Source organism: Artemia sp. Qi Xiang Cuo, chromosome 6 (genome assembly GCF_049724085.1).
Source record: "Artemia sp. Qi Xiang Cuo chromosome 6, ASM4972408v1, whole genome shotgun sequence".
In the NCBI taxonomy this organism is placed as follows: domain Eukaryota; kingdom Metazoa; phylum Arthropoda; class Branchiopoda; order Anostraca; family Artemiidae; genus Artemia; species Artemia sp. Qi Xiang Cuo.
In genome coordinates this window covers 54,827,681-54,845,146 of record NC_142799.1, presented here as the reverse complement: position 1 = coordinate 54,845,146, position 17,466 = coordinate 54,827,681, and the positions used below count along the sequence as shown (strand labels likewise).

The following is a 17,466-nucleotide window of genomic DNA, read 5'->3' as shown; positions in this document are numbered from 1 at the left end:
CACATATTGAACAGTTAGACTTCAGTAGTTTTCAAAGTAATTTGCCATGCAGGGACACACAGAGGAGGGAGAGTTTGGGTCAAAGCCCTATCTTAAGTTTTTTTTCGTATTTCTGGGCCTTTCCTAGTCATATTGTCGAGAAATTTGTTTTTATCACTGCCCCTCCCTCCCCCGATGTCATTTGATATAATTTTGTACATGTAGCAAAGAAATTGAAAAACAGTTTAATTATTTTACGATTAATAATTAACCATATCTACAACGAAGGGGGCTTTCTAAAGGGCTTCGGGGTAAGAAAAAAATTTAAGCGTCTAAGTCTTCCTTTTCCACGTATCTTTGCAAGCTTGAAAAATAAGCGTTACGCATTTAAGGAAATAAATTTAAACTAACTTGGTTCAAATCCTTGTTGAAAAAGAACAACGATGTGTTCAATTTTTTTTAAGTTTGTTTTAGAGACCCCATATTGTTCTTTTCTAATTTTTATTTTAGGTTATGTTTTATTTTATTCCTGTGGCAGCACATTGGATTGATGCTCTGCTTGACAATACGAGGCTCAGAGATCAATCCCCGTGGCAGCGAGGCTGGGTGACAAGCTTGGTACTAGTACCTGTAAAAAAACGTATCTCAAACGTCAACTCAACGCCCTATGCGCTAGCAATGGCTATGGAGGATGGTTATCCTTTTTTATCATTAAGTGAAATCTTTGAACTAAGATCTTACATCTTTTGTTGTTTTTATGCAAACGTCTTTCATCATTATGCTCTGATCAGCGGTCTGAGAACAATGATGAGTATATCATCAAAGTTCTCTTATCATTGTTCTATATGGTAGAAAGATGGCGTCTTTCACGCTTTTTGCTAACATCAGTAAGCTGTAAGATCTTAGAACAAAGATGAGTTGAAAAAACGATAATCTTTGCAGAAAGATGAAAGATCTTAGTGCTAAAAAACGGCCCTGTTAAGTATATTGTAGAGATAAGGTGTTTCTGGGGGGAGCTGACTCGAAATCTCGGGATGTAATTGTAATTTGACTAATTCGATAATAATTTTAGATTGATCAAAGAAGGGATTTGCGACAGAGCCTCTGCACCATCCGTCTCCGCTATATCTCGACTTCTGCGGGGCAGAGACGACGATGAAAAAACAATGAGTAAGTAATTAATTGTTAAACATTTGTTGACTGATTTATTTTGTATTCATCAGGTGGTTTATTACAATTCAATTTGGCTTCCCAATAATTACCGCGAAATCTTTGCATACCTTGCTTATAATCGGGCATTTTCATGGCTTCAGTTTGGATAGCCTATGGGGGTTAGAATCCAGATTGTAGCCCCTATTAATGTTCAATTAAATTACATGCTCTTAACGCTCTATTCCCTCACTCAATTAATCCTTCAAAGTAATCTCACTTGTTATTTTCGCCAGCGAAGCGGGCTTATTAAAGGCCTCCGCAAATCATTTCGGTGCACGGACCTGTCACATTATTAGAATTAATGGTTCTTTACCTTTAGATTTCTTGTTTCTGTATGTATGGCCCAGGTGAAGAGTTTTAACACCAAAAGCCCGCACGCATTTGTAAGGAATTCCTTAATTGTCTCGTGTATATATTCCCACGTCCACCTTTCTTGGCCCACCCTCAGTTTGTACCGCCCCTCTTGCTGTAGACTACAAATTGGGTACTGTGGCCTACAGGTGTATTCAGCTCGTGTGGCCTTCTATCCGGAAGGTATAGTACCTTGTAGATATAGTTATTATTATTGTTAGCACATTGTTACTGATTTTACTGATCATTGTATTTTCTTTAATAGCTCTAAAGCAATTTTATTAATATCTCTGTTACTTTTGTGAATGTTCCCGCTGCTTTTTAAGCTTTTTCATGAAAATGATATATTACTGCATCGTCAGTATTGAATATGCCTCTTGTCATTGACTTTCTCGTAACCTAATCATGTTCTATTCAGATCGATAAAAGGTTGAATAAGTCTGTTTATTTTTCTTGCAAATAGGTTTTAAATTCAGGTATTATGTTACCTCATATTTACAAATGAGTATCCTAAATACTCATTTGTAAATATGAGTATTTCTATCTTCTGTAAGTATTGGTTCGCGGTTCCCATGAGGTTTATTTTTCATTTGTTTAAATAATTACATTTTTTTTCAGTATAGGTAAATATGTAGTAAGAGAGTAAAATATTGAGTCCTGCCACAAACAAATCTGTATAGACTCTCACGTGGTAGGTCTGTTTGATATGTTTTTTTTTTGTGAATATTGGTCTTTAATAAAAATGTATTTCTCTAAAAAAAAAATTGATAAAAAGAAGTAAGCGTTACATAACAGCAGAAATAGACTCAGGGAAGGCAAATTAGTTTGTAAGCCTGAAAATCCCTCTCTTCTCTGTGGTTTTTAAGCCCATATATTTTTGATTAAATTGGCTTAAATTTGAATGCTTAAAGTGTTTGATTAAACTAGTTTTACTTTGGTCCAACTGTTAAAAAAAAGGAAAAAAAAGAGGATTTAGCACTCCAAGTCAGATTCTAGAAGAAACTATATGTAGAGAACCAATTCTTTTAAAGAGTTTGGCTTTTTAGGAAGAGGGAGGGGGATTCTATTTATAATGATTCTTTAATAAACCCTATTCCCTACAGGTAATTTTAAATTCCTGATCAGAAACTATTGCTTTTTGGTTTTTCTTACTGTAGTTGGAATTAAAAATTTTAGAAAAACCAATGAATAAAATTATATTATAGTAGATATATTTGTAATTTTGGGAAATACAAGTTTAATATAATAAAAGGCACTTGTCGGCTATTGAAAACACGCCCAAAAAGTGAAGTTAGGTTAATCCTAATGAAAAATAACAAAACATTATGATAAAATAATACTTTAGAAACAAGATTATGGAAACCTAACGCAACCTAACCAACCCCCCACCCCTACCCCTAATATGCAAATGTATAACCCACATTATACAAGTCCAATGCATTTTCTCTAAGTCCAGTGCATTGTATCATCCATCACTTGTTTTTGTAGCTATGAAACCGGTTTTCTGAGATGTAACCTAAGCGTAATTCTTGAATGTGTTTCCAATAACCGATAAGTACCAAATAAAATTCTCTTAAACCAGGGGAGAGAGAGAGCCCCCGCCTCCTCTGCTGACACGTATAATTAGAATGACTGAATTAGTGGGGAGGTATATTGAGAATGTCCCTCTCTCCTCCTTCGTGGAATACCAAAACATTCCGAAAATACAGAATTTTGTTATCTCTGAGAAAAAAAAAATTATGGCACTTTCCCGACAAATAAAACTTTTTTTTTCAAAATTTAACCTTCCTTGAAATTGTTATGCACCCCCTTCCATAGACCTCGTCTTATGAGGTGCAGGTGTGGATCAAAGCTCCTAGAAGGTCTCTGAATGCATTTGGCTATGTGTACATTTAGGCTATGTAGCCTATGCCCTTTTAACATTTACTCAATATTGTAAGCAATACCCCACGAAATAACTCGAAAAAAAACAACGAAATTACCTTCCCTAGATTTTTAAAATACATTTTGCCCCGTCCCCTTTTTATTTTCTTGAATTGACGCTTCTGCCAGTACTGTGTTTAGAAATGAAAATTGCCTAGTCATAGTTATAAAGTTTCAAGCACAAACACATTTTAAGGATTTTGCTGAAAAGGGACTAAATAACATTCATATTAACGATTAAGTAACTGGCATTTGGGTATTTTATACCTGTCTCTTGTGTGGGCTTGCATGGAATTACAAGACTTTTACCTATTGAATGGCACATAGAGGCCAAAAGATTGTAGCTGGCAGATGACATCTTAAGCTGAAGAGACCAACCTTCCGATAAATGAAACTTCGTTTTCAGGGATTGCTGTCGAGATTTGACTTGAATCATATTGAGCGTGACCGTATGATGCATGATTTGAGAAGTTTTGATTAGTTTCTAACAGATCGAAAATATTTTGTCGTGTTGGCTTACAAGTTTTTTTTTTTTAATTTTTCTACACATTTACCGAGTGGAAATGATATAAATGTATAGATTCAGAATTTAGTTTTGTGTTCACCTATTTTGATTTTTTAGGAATTGTGTAAACAATGTAACTTTTTAGTTGAACTGAATCAACAGCGAATATTAGATTGAATTGATTTCAATAGACGATTTAGGACGTTCGTTGAACTTAGTTGTTTAAAAAACCTGAAGTTTGTAATTCAAAACACATAAGGAAATTCACATTAAATATGAATAAGAGGGGTTTAATATAAGGGTGTACAGGTCAAAGTACAGCCACAACCTGGGAGGGTGGTCACAACAAGAACGTATCCAGGAATTTTTTCGGGGGGTTTTACAAAAAAAAACGCATCAAAAATTTGTTTATGTTCATTTTTGCTACGTTTTTACGAGTCTGACAAAAATTTCTGGGGAAGGGGGCTTAAGACGCCTAACCTACCCCCCGCCCCCGCTCTCCCTCCATGGATACGACCTTGGGTTACAAGCTCGATACCTGGACTTTCCATATTTGTTAAGCCTTGAATGATTCTCCGAAGACAGCTTTTAATTATTCTATAAACGAGTTTTCGGCTGTGTTAATTCTAACGGTGCAGTTTTCAGTTTCGATCCGACACCATTGTAGAAGGGTCTTTTTCCAAAATCATTCTTGGAAATTACCATAAAATTGTTTTTGCAATAAACTTTTACCATTAAGATTAATAAAAAAAAAAATAGTTATCATTCCCGAATCAGGTTTAAATAGGTACTTTTCCTCACTTGACAGTTTTTCCAAAAAACTTACTGTATTTATAAATGTTCGGTTAGAATGGGTTGGGGTTCGTTTTTACTTGGTTTACGTCACTTGCCGCAACCATAATCAATAAGAGTAGTTTAAAACCAGAAGAATCTACCTACTTTCAAGGCTTTTCAGATTGGATGTAAACAAAGTTTAATCGAAATTGAAATTTCATTAAACCAAAATTAATGTGATTTTAGCTCAATATATATATATATATATATATATATATATATATATATATATATATATATATATATATATATATATATATATATTATATATATATATATATATATATATAATGTCGTAAAAAAATGAATAATACTTAGCAAATTTTTGATGCGTTTTTCTAAAGGATTTTTGTAAAACCTCTATGAAAATAATCCTTTTTACTTCCCCCTCCCCCCAAAAAAAACCTATTGAGAAATAGTTGAGAGTGAGTTTAAAAAAATGCGCAAAAATTGGTCTTAAATTGCGAGAATTTAATGGGAAAAGAAGTATTTTAATATGTCAAGCGAAAAGCATGGAATGAAAGTCCCATGCGAACCAGGCTCTTTCTGGCTCGTCTTTTGTGTAGTTCGTCCCAAAAATCTTGGGATTGCCAGAATTTTTTTTTTTTTTTTTGAGGCAGATGTATGGAAGCAGACGCGCACATAGGATTTTTTTTTTGGGGGGGGGGGGGGTTCAAAAACTGAAAAAGAATATGAAAAAGTAGATTATATGAAGAATATAAGATAATTAAAAATATAATATTTTAGGAGATCTGAAGTATGTAAGCAATTCTTTACAACAACCACTTGGCTGCAGACTATAATGTAATGTAACTTAAAACACTTTTTAGAATCTTTTGTCCAGGTTTTTGATTCTTCGAATCAAAAACCTAATGAAAAAAAAAATTTCATATCCGAAAATTTTTCCAAGTGGGGAGGTGTAATGGCATTTACGGGCAGGGTTCGGAGGTCACCCCTTCCGTGCATGTCAAAATTTATGTATGAATATAAACTGTCTGATTATTACAGCCAAATAGCCAATGTAAAGGAATGTTTACATGTTTTAAGCATGTGAACAAATTGTTTTAAAAAATGAAACTTTAACGTAGGTACTTGTATGACAAACCCCCTACCGCTCAAGTTGTTCATTCTTGCCGCATAATAGAACCTGTTTTTTTCGTTAGATTCTTTCAGCTTAGCGAGAGACAAAACAAAGAGAAGTGACAGAATAAATGGAAAATATGTAATTTAGGCTATATATTTGCACGCTAGGCGGGGGTGGGGGTAAATTATTTGGACAATGTGAACTTAGAAAACAATTCTTACTACATAATATGCAGAATAATTGTACCTACCACATTAGGCATGCAGACCCGTTATACTTTACCCCCACTCCCCTAATGTGCAAATCTATAGCCCAAATTTGTTTCTAAAGTATTATATTTTATCTTACTTTTTGCGTCATCTGACACTCAGAATTGAGCGTCAGAGAAGCATATTAGAAGAATATTAGATATATCATAAAAGTATCTTAACATATTTGATATTGTTCTTATGTTTCTGACGCATCAAAGGGCTCGTGGCTGAACCCAGGTTCTGCAGTTACAAGAATCACATCGGCATTTCTTTTAGACCGCCAAAGACGTATCCCATGCCATCACTAACTTAATGCTGACACCTATTTACTAGACTCTTACTGAGTTTAGTGATGTAAACTACTTTTAAAAGGTATTATATTCAATACTTTCGGCATGTTTCTACCAAAGTCAAAGAGGTGTCTTCAGAACATACAACACCAAGTTCGGGCAGGTGTTGGACAGAGATACCGACACGTTAGGGGTCCAACAGGTAAAGTGTTTAAGAATGAGTAGCCTGTCTATAGAAACTTGAACTGAATATAGGACACAATCGTGGGAAATTATTGGGAAAATTGGAATTAGGGAGCTGAAGTTGACCGTATGGGATCACATCATTGGGTTCTTTGAATAAGGCATGTCCGAATAATGATATTAATGAGATTAGGCTTTCTTTATAGAGTTTCTATATTGGATTATCTTGGAAGTAATTGATCAGATTTCGACATGAACAAGTGTAAATTTAGATGGATTGATTCACTGGAATAGAAAATATAAAATCAAGTTTGGAAATAGTAAAGTGAGCGCATTCTATCAATAACTTTTTACGAGTAAGTGTGGTGCGTTTTTCCATATGCTGCTTCATTTAAATTCGGGTAACAAAACAAATACAATTGGGGCAAAAATAAAGATTGAAGTTAAAACACTAAACAGATCAAAATTAGCTCATTAGTTCCTTAAACTAACAAAAAGTTGGATTATACTGGATATGATAGGCTATTAATTTTTGCCAAAAAAAACAAGCCATATTCCATAGTCTTCGCCGTTTATTAGCACCACGTCAGCCGAATTTCAAATAAAATGAGAAAATGGCCTTTTTTTGCCCCACAAAATTAAATAGCAAGTAATCCTTTTCTTTCACAGTTCCTACTAGTGGGATTTTTCTATTTCTTATTTTTGAAATTCTGGCAGTAAAAGAATGCCAGATATGAGTCCAAGCGGTACTTGTGCAGTAGCCAGTACACAATCACGAATTACGCTTAGGTTAGATCTCAGAAAACCGGTTTCATAGCTACAAAGACAAGTGATGGGTGATATAATGCCTTGGACTTAGACATAATGCATTAGACTTGTATAATTTGGACTATATATTTGCACATTATGGGTGGGGGCTAGGGCTAGGTTAAGGACGCTTTCAAATACTTTACCCCATCCACCCTCCTAATGTGCAAATATATTGCTCAACTTATATTATTATATAAAATAATGGTTATATGAAGGTTATATTTCATTAGGACTTCACTTCTCGAGTTTGTACTGGCTAATACACAAGTACCTTCCAAGCTCATATCAGGGACATAATCAGGGGAAGGGAGCTTTTGGGACCGTTCACTCCAAATTCTGGGAGTAAAAGAATTCCAGATATCAGTCCAAGCGGTACTTGTGCAGTAGCCAGTACACAATCACGAATTACGCTTAGGTTAGATCTCAGAAAACCGGTTTCATAGCTACAAAGACAAGTGATGGGTGATATAATGCCTTGGACTTAGACATAATGCATTAGACTTGTATAATTTGGACTATATATTTGCACATTAGGGGTGGGGGCTGGGGCTAGGTTAAGTGCGCTTTCAAATACTTTACCCCATCCACCCTCCTAATATGCAAATATATTGCTCAACTTATATTATTATATAAAATAATGGTTATATGAAGGTTATATTTCATTAGGACTTCACTTCTCGAGTTTGTACTGGCTAATGCAAAAGTACCTTCCAAGCTCATTTCAGGGACATAATCAGGGGAAGGGAGCTTTTGGGACCGTTCACTCCAAATTCTGGGAGTAAAAGAATTCCAGATATCAGTCCAAGCGGTACTTGTGCAGTAGCCAGTACACAATCAAGAATTACGCTTAGATTAGATCTCAGAAAACCGGTTTCATAGCTACAAAGACAAGTGATGGGTGATATAATGCCTTGGACTTAGACATAATGCATTAAACTTGTATAATTTGGGCTATATATTTGCACATTAGGGGTGGGGGGTTGGGGTTAGGTTAAGGGTGCTTTCAAAATACTTTACCCCACCCACCCTCCTAATGTGCAAATATACAGCTCAACTTATATTATTATATAAAATAATGGTTATATGAAGGTTATATTTCATTAGGACTTCACTTCTCGAGTTTGTACTGGCTAATACACAAGTACCTTCCAAGCTCATATCAGGGACATAATCAGGGGAAGGGAGCTTTTGGGACCGTTCACTCCAAATTCTGGGAGTAAAAGAATTCCAGATATCAGTCCAAGCGATACTTGTGCAGTAGCCAGTACACAATCACGAATTACGCTTAGGTTAGATCTCAGAAAACCGGTTTCATAGCTACAAAGACAAGTGATGGGTGATATAATGCCTTGGACTTAGACATAATGCATTAAACTTGTATAATTTGGGCTATATATTTGCACATTAGGGGTGGGGGTTGGGGTTAGGTTAAGGGCGCTTTCAAAATACTTTACCCCACCCACCCTCCTAATGTGCAAATATACAGCTCAACTTATATTATTATATAAAATAATGGTTATATGAAGGTTATATTTCATTAGGACTTCACTTCTCGAGTTTGTACTGGCTAATACACAAGTACCTTCCAAGCTCATATCAGGGACATAATCAGGGGAAGGGAGCTTTTGGGACCGTTCACTCCAAATTCTTGGGGTAAAAGAATTCCAGATATCAGTCCAAGCGGTACTTGTGCAGTAGCCAGTACACAATCACGAATTACGCTTAGGTTAGATCTCAGAAAACCGGTTTCATAGCTACAAAGACAAGTGATGGGTGATATAGTGCTTTGGACTTTGACAGTATGCATTAAACTTGAATAATTTTGGCTATATATTTGCACATTAGGGGTGGGGGGTTGGGGTTAGGTTAAGGGCGCTTTCAAAATACTTTACCCCACCCACCCTCCTAATGTGCAAATATACAGCTCAACTTATATTATTATATAAAATAATGGTTATATGAAGGTTATATTTCATTAGGACTTCACTTCTCGAGTTTGTACTGGCTAATACACAAGTACCTTCCAAGCTCATATCAGGGACATAATCAGGGGAAGGGAGCTTTTGGGACCGTTCACTCTAGAAATTGATAATTCCACATGTCTATTTTATGAAATTTATCGGTTTTTACTTCCTACGACCCTAAAATATGTCTGGTGATATAAATTATTTGATATCTGTTAAACATTTAAAACCAGTGGCATCAATTCATAAGATGTTAGGGAGAAGCAAAATGTTTTTTTTTATAATTTGAAAAAATTAAAATTAAATGATAAAATAAAACGACTCTATTATATTTACATGCGAATTCAGTTTTTGGTATCTACGGGACTGAAGCTGATTGTCAAAATCAGCCATTTCTTTACCGAAAAGTTTGAAATGCAGAAGTGCTTCCAGGAGAAGGAATTAAACGTAAATTGTCTCAGAATTGAGTACCTGGGACCAAAATTTAGAGGGATTTTGTATAAATACCAAGCTCTAACCTCCCCCCAACCTCTGAATTGACGCCATGGCTCAGAAAATAGTAACTAGCAAAGAGTGGTAGACCTAAACTTAATATAATCATGTTTGCTAACATTTTTGGATTTAGAATAGTTAATAGCGATTATTTTTAACATTTCAAGTGAGATTTGCATGAATACCAAGTGAATATGGGAATAAAATGATCTGTTTTATGGATTAATTATTTTACACTTTATTTATTTAAACTATTTTATAAATAGTTTTTATTATTTATTATTTATTTTTGTTATTTAGGATTAATTATTGAGTTTTTATTAATTAATAATGAGTTTTTTTTATTTATATAGGATTAATTATTATAAATTATTTTATGGATTAATATGGAAAAGAATTATTTTATGGATATCCAGTACATATTTGAAGAATTAGAAACCTCATTAATACTTTAAATTCGACAGTTTTCCCTCAATTTCGGTAAGAACCTTTCTGAAAGCACAAGAAAGCACAATTAACCTTTTCATTCCCAAATCAAATAGGCTAGCCTATTTTTGTTCTATTTTATTGCACTTCCGGTGCCATTGTTTCGGCAAAGCTATTAAAACAGAGTTTATAGTCATACTTTTCATTATATGGCTTTTCCCAAATTAGAAACTCGAGCCATCGAAATAATAAAACAAAAAACTAGCCCTGACTTGGCAAAAAAAGTTAGTCCTTGATAATTTCAATATGCCCCGTCATGGCTGTCGCAAATCTGCAATTTTCCTAAGATTTCTGTTCCTTAAGTTTGAAACCGTGATTTGACATAATATGGCTATAACTTTGTATTTTGAATTTCAAATTATTACTTTCTGGTTTCTGTTTTAGATTATACATTTCAAAGAAAATCCACGTGCCTTTAAAATTGCGCAACCTGACAAGTAAATGATTACAAAGAGACCGACTGCTATATAAAGGACGTTGTTTGAAATGAATGAGTTTCTTTATAGTTTTTTCCAAGTGAGAATTGCGATTCGTAAATTAAATCAAGTTTCTTTTTTCTTAGTGTGATGTAAAAAAAAATCAAGCAAATTTTCATATTCTGCAGTATTTGATAGAATTAAATGACATTTTGTCTCCCAATTTCAAGTAAAATGGTTCCACACAAGGTCGTAACCGGTATTATAGTTCAGGGGTGGGTGTATTTTTGTTCGGATGGTTTCACAACAAGAAAAACCTTACAAAAGGAAGCAAAAATTTGTTTACATGTGTTTTGTTACTGTTTTACGAATCCGACAAAATTTTTGGGGGGATGGGGTTCAAAACAGGTATTCCCCTGAATCCGGTCCTGGTTCCATACCAGGGACCTAGACAGGACGGAGAAGGTGGAGGCTTATAGTTATTTCCTCTCCTAGATCCCAAGCTTTTTACGATCGTTCATTTCAATTTCAACGTTTTTAATCTATTGTGCCTATTTGCTACATTTTCTTTATCATTTTTTCGAAAAAGTTCTGCCTCTAAAAAAAAAAAATTCCATGTACGTGCTGAATTCAGACAAACTCATACACAAGGAGGGTCTTGAGAGCCTGCATGTCCATGAAATATGGTTTCCACCACAATTTCTTCTAGATTATCCCTTCGGCTGAAAAAAAATTATACGTCGTCCCTGATTCCTGATTCGCTCTTTACGCTAAAGCTTTTTATTGTTTAAAAAAAAAGAGTTGTGAGAAAGAGTCAAACTTTAGCGTAAAGAGCAAGACGTTGAGGAGGGGAAAAACCCCTTCATATACGGAATAATTTCTGTTCGTTTTAAGTTTTAATGTCGCTCCTTACTTTCAGTTAAAAAAAAACATGTTTTTTTTTATTTAAGTTTTGAACATTTTTGAATTAATGCAGGTTTTGATTTTGGCTCATCGTTTATCAATAGTTAAAAAAAATTTCATATTAATTTTACTTTTATTTGGTTAAATGGCTTTCTCGAAAGTTGTTTAATTTTATTTACTAACGTTTTTATTAGTAATAAATATACGTAACTGACGAATTAACATACATGACAAACTTCTATATTTATATATTTTAGTACGTATATTAGGGGGTTCGCCCCCTAGTCAATACCTCGCTCTTTACGCTAAAGTTCGAATTTTGTTCAAATTCTTTAAAAATTACCCTTTAATCACAAAGGCCGTTAATTAGAATAAATAGCTCTTATGAAAGTACAAAATAAATATTTGGCTTAAACAGCGAGGTATTGACTAGGGGGCGAGCCTAATCATATACGTAATAATTTCTGTTCGTTTTAAGTTTTGCGTTGCTCCTTACTTTCAGTTGAAAACCTTTTTTTTTAATTTAATTTCTGATCGTTTTTTAAATAATGCTGGAAAATCCGGTGCCCCCTTTATAGATATGTTCCTTCCTCCATGACAGCTTCCTCCATGGAAAGATCATCTCACATAACCCCAGACCCCCCCTCACTACCATAAAAAATCCCCCCTGAAATCGTCTGCATACTTCCCAATAACCAATACTATATGTAAACATTGGGTAAAGTTCATAACTTTCAGCCCTGCCCCTGGGGACTTCGGGGGATTAAGTTATCTTAAAAGACATAGTTATCATATTTTTGACCATGCTGAATAAAATGGCTATCTCAAAATTTTAATCGGGTGACTTTGGGAAAGAAATGAGTGTCAGAGGGGGCCTAGTTGCCCTCCATTTTTAGGTCACTTAAAAAGGGCACTAGAACTTTTAATTTCCGTTCGAATGATCCCTCCTACGATATTCTAGGACCGCTGGGTCTATATGATCACCCCTATAAAAAAATAAAAAAATAGACACGCATCCTTGATCTTTCTTCTGGCAAAAAATGCAAAATTCCACATTTTTGCGGATAGGAGCTTGAAACCTCTACAGTAGGGTTCTCTGATATGCTGAATCTGATGATGTGATTTTCATTCAGGTCCTATAACTTTTAGGGGGTGTTTCCCCCTTTTTTTGAAAATCGGGCAAATTTTCTCAGGCGTGTAACTTTTGATGGGTAGGACTAAACTTGATGAAACTTATATATTTGAAATCAGCATTAATATCTGATTCTTTTGATGTATCTATTGGTATCAAAATTCCGTTCTTCAGAGTTTCGGCTACTATTGAACCGGGTCGCTAGTGAAGCAAGCATGTACCGTAGCAGGGCTACTGGTCTCCTGCCAAAATATTACTTTTTCATCCGTACTTACCAGATAATGAAAGCATTGGCTGCCATTTTTTCAAGCGCAGCCCCAAGAAATCCTACGAGCCTCTGAGGAAGTATCTACTATGATCTGGCATTCCAATATATTTCCTAGGGAGGGATACCTAGGACTGTTCCCCTCCCTGTATACTTGGGGCTGTATCGCATTTTTTTTTACCATTAGGGGTAGGGGGTTCAAACCTGAACACTCTCAGATATAGTTTTGGTATTTATTTGGTTTTCAAGAGCATGCATTCCATGTGTTTGATTTGCTTCATTGACTCCTCGTCATTTGAAAGTCCTTTCCATCCCTAAGCCCAATCCGATCCCTAAAAGTCACATTCCCCTGTGATTTACTCACATTAAGGACACCCATTAAACCAAAAAACTATGTTTAACTCATCAAACTTCAAAGGCTCTCTACTCTTCAGACTTTTTGTATTTCTTCCTTCAAGCTGGCTACAGTTTTTAGGTGTCACTAAGCTAAACCCAAGTGCAATTAAGTTTTCCTTTCTTTAACAGATTATAGCCGATATATCATTATTTTCATAGGTGACACTTAACGTCCACGAAGGTGTTGAAAATCAAAATTCGATTTGATTTCGGCTTCCTGTCGGTAGTTTACAAATAGTGGTCGTCTACCAACCCTTCTACACCCTATGTAATACTAAACACAGCGTGAAACCTCATTACATTAAGACCTCTTGTTTTCAGGTTGTTATAGCTTACATTTTAAAATTGGAGATCAAATTTTAAAATGACAAAGAAACCGGGATCCCTGGAGTGTTCCTAATGAGTCTTTTAACTTATAACTTTCCTGTGAACTTGAAACGTTCTTCAAAGTACTATAAACTTAGGGACCACCGAGATTTTATATTTTTCTATAAAAACGATGGTCGTCTTTGACATTTACCAATTTGCCAAAGGGCCCATAGTGCTTCTTTGCATGTCTGAATTACGGAAAAAATATAAAATGTAGTTTGCAACGAAAGTGTGGCGTTGTTTGAACCCCCCCCCCCCCAAAAAAAAATGTCTGTCCGACTCGTAAAAACGTAACAAAAATGAATATAAACACATTTTTGGTGAATTTTTTAAAGTTTTTTGGACCCCCCCCCCCAAAAAAAATGGAGGTACATGGTAGTTTGCGACAAACGTGTGACGTTGTTTGAATCCCACCCACGCCCACTCCCCCCCCCAAAAAAAATGCTATTCGGACTCGTAAAAGCATAACAAAAACAAATATAAACACATGTTTTGTGCGTCTTATAAAGTTTTTTGGACCCCCCCCCCCAAAAAAAAAAAAATCTTAGATACGGCTCTGAACCTATGGCACCCTTTTTTAAGAAGAAAAATGAAACTTATTTATGATTGATGGGTAGATCACCCTTTCGTCCCCTAACTTGTTTGCAGTTGTGTCGGGAGAGAATATCTTGTGCAGAATCACCTAAACCCTGTGATTTTGATGTTACTCGTTTTTTTTTGCATAATTTGCCTTTTGGTGCTGTTCGAATTTGAAATCCCTCCAAGAAGACCAAAATATTCAAAAAATCTAGAATGTTGTATTATTTAACAAGTATGGTTCTTCTGGGTGAAAACATTATTAAACCTTCCTTCCATCTCCTTGCAAAAAAATTCCCTATATTCCCTAGGTTCGACTAAAAAACAGGAAGCTTCTGTGATGAACGTCGTTTTGGGCCAATTTTGTCAATTAATGACATTTATGACGGCTAATATTGATGCATTGCAGCAATAAATTCCGAATTTCAACTCCCTGTAATTTTTATTGCCATTGTTTGCGCGTATTCAGGCCAGAATCTTAGCATATGTCTCTACAGTAGACTTGTAAATTATTATGCCATCTAATCTGGACATCTCGTTCTTTCGAATGTTTAAAAGTGGATTTGCTTGTTGATTCTTTGAGAAGGACAATGAATTGGAGAGAGATGAATGCCCTATTTTGGAGTTTCGTTGCACTGAAGATGTAAAAAGTAGAATACCAATGAAAAAGAGTGCTTCAGGTGATAAGAGTTTAGAAAGATAAGAAGCTAAGAACTCATTTGGCTGGTCGTATATTAAATAATAAACTTAAAAATGTAGGGTTCGATCCCACTTTCTAGGGCTATTATTAACGAGAGGTTAAGATGGCTACGTCACGTTCTACGGATGAAGATGGCAGCTTTCCAAAGACCGTGCTTTTTGGTTATCCGTATGGGGCCAAACAGGTAACAGGTTTCCCCCAAATGGGGAGGGAGGAGGTATTAAGAAAGGATTTTAAGAAAATCGGAATTTCATGGAAGGGGTGAAGAGTAAAACTTTGAATGGATGGGGGTGGAAGAGGAGCATTTGCGGCTGTGTTAGCCCCAAGCGACTTGGTGCTGCAGTAGTTGTTAATTAGTAGTAATTGAGATTAAGTCAGGCTAAGTACCGAATAAAAAGGCTTTTTTCGCATTCAATATTTAGAAACTTAAAAGAACTTACAGGAGGAGGTAAGGTCTAAGGTAAGGTCAGATGGATTGATATGAACATTATTTGACTATTAAACAAATGACGGTACTTTTGTATTAAACGTACTCTTTTATATAACGCAATGAAAACAGTCACGAAAAACCCGCTAAAGATGGGTTAATTCAAGAGACCACTATAGAGTCATGCAATGCAAAGCGTGGTTTTCATTGCGTTTACGGTATTTAACCTGTTGTTTTTTGGGGTTTAGGAAGGGGAAAAGGTACCTAGGTTAGGTTATGTTACGTATTTAATATATGGTATTCTTTCCCCCCGACCCCCATAATGTGCAAATATATAGCCCAATTTTGTTTGTAAACTATAAGGCCTATATATTCATCCTATTTTATTTCATTTCATTAGCATTAACCAAGCTTGACTTCTTTAGCAATATATAAAAGAGTACGTTTAATACATAAGTACCAAATTTTCTCAGGCTCGTAGCTTTTGATAAGTATCATTAAACTTAATGAATATTATATACTTTGAATCAGCATAAAAATCTAATTCGTTTGATGTATTAATTGTTATTAAAATTCCTTTTTTTTACAGTTTGAGTCACTCTCGGGCCGAGTCTCTCTTTAATTACAGTTCGTTACCATCAACTGTTTGATTTATCGTGCCTATATAAAACTAAGCTCTTGAATAGACTTCGCTCACACCACCATTTCGGGATTCTTGATTTCTAGTCTTACTCTAATCATTCTCAACAGACTTACTATATCTTCTCTTGAACCCATACTATCATTCCATGAATAAGAAAACCATCCCTCGCTAATTTATATTCTCCTAACTTTATTACTTTAAGCCAATATCGGATTGCCTGGAGGGTTTTTGTCAAGTTAAGGGAAATATATACCTAGATCTAACGTACTAAGTACTAACATTGTTGTTTTAAACCTAAATTTAAAACTTCCGAAAAGGTTTAAATATTTGAAGACTTTTTTTTTAATTTAAAGGGGTAGCAATAATGTAGCATGTCAGAAGGCTGCTCAAAGTAAACTAGGCCAGTAATAACCCCTCTCCTTCCTCACCATCATCACTGGTTACAAAAGATTTTAGTTCATGTATATGATGAAAGACAAATTTGTGTTAAAAACAAAATTCATACATAATCGATACTCTACGCAAAAAACTAATTTTCTGTGAGTTTTGTGTCATAAAGCAAAACATTTTTTGTACAAAGGGTTGATAGCTGATGAAAGGGAAGAACTATTGGTGAATCAAAACCAATTCGTAAAGACTAGTGGCAGTGGTGTCAATTCATGAAAGTTAGGAGGGTGCAAGATGAATTTTTCAAAATTTAAGGATGGACCATTTTGTTTTGTTTTAATTCTCCGCAATGAAAATGCAAAAAAAAAATGTGTTTCAGTGAAAATCCCCCAAAAAATATATTTTAGTGACAATTCAAAAAAAAACGATATTTTCCAAAATGTTGGGTGGGGGAAAAAAAATCTAGGAGCTTAATACCCCACCCCCAATTGATGCCACCGGCTAGTGGAACTACTCTCGTCCAGTACTGAACGTTTATTTTCACTCTCCCTTACCAAGACCACCCATGCTATTTCATTTTCCGTATTTAAATTGTAGCCGGGGAGGAAAGTTAACCATTCTATTAATTCTTTCAGATAAAACTGTTAAAAAACAACAATTTAGAGTACTAAGTTCAGAATCGAATAAAAATGAGTGACTAAAAGGGCTAGGGTTAATTTGAAATAAATGTCCTGAGCAATAAATGCCAAATTGTACTAGCGGAATTTAACCCGAGGGAGGCTTGAATTACACAATATGCGCATATATATAAATCCCACCAGTAAAACATTTACATGCATAATCGCGCTATGTTATTGATTTGTAAAGTAAGTTTTAACGCTTCTGGAC

General features: G+C 35.1%; 1 protein-coding gene across 1 annotated transcript in view; it reads left to right on the top strand.

The window, feature by feature from the left end:
- LOC148951394 (protein gooseberry-like) overlaps nucleotides 1-17,466 on the top strand; it is a 44,385-nt gene that overhangs the window by 14,690 nt on the left and 12,229 nt on the right. Inside the window, exon 4 of the mRNA XM_089090842.1 lies at nucleotides 1,052-1,149. Coding sequence (XP_088946968.1) covers nucleotides 1,052-1,149 — 98 coding nt within the window. The remainder of the gene's footprint in view (nucleotides 1-1,051; nucleotides 1,150-17,466) is intronic.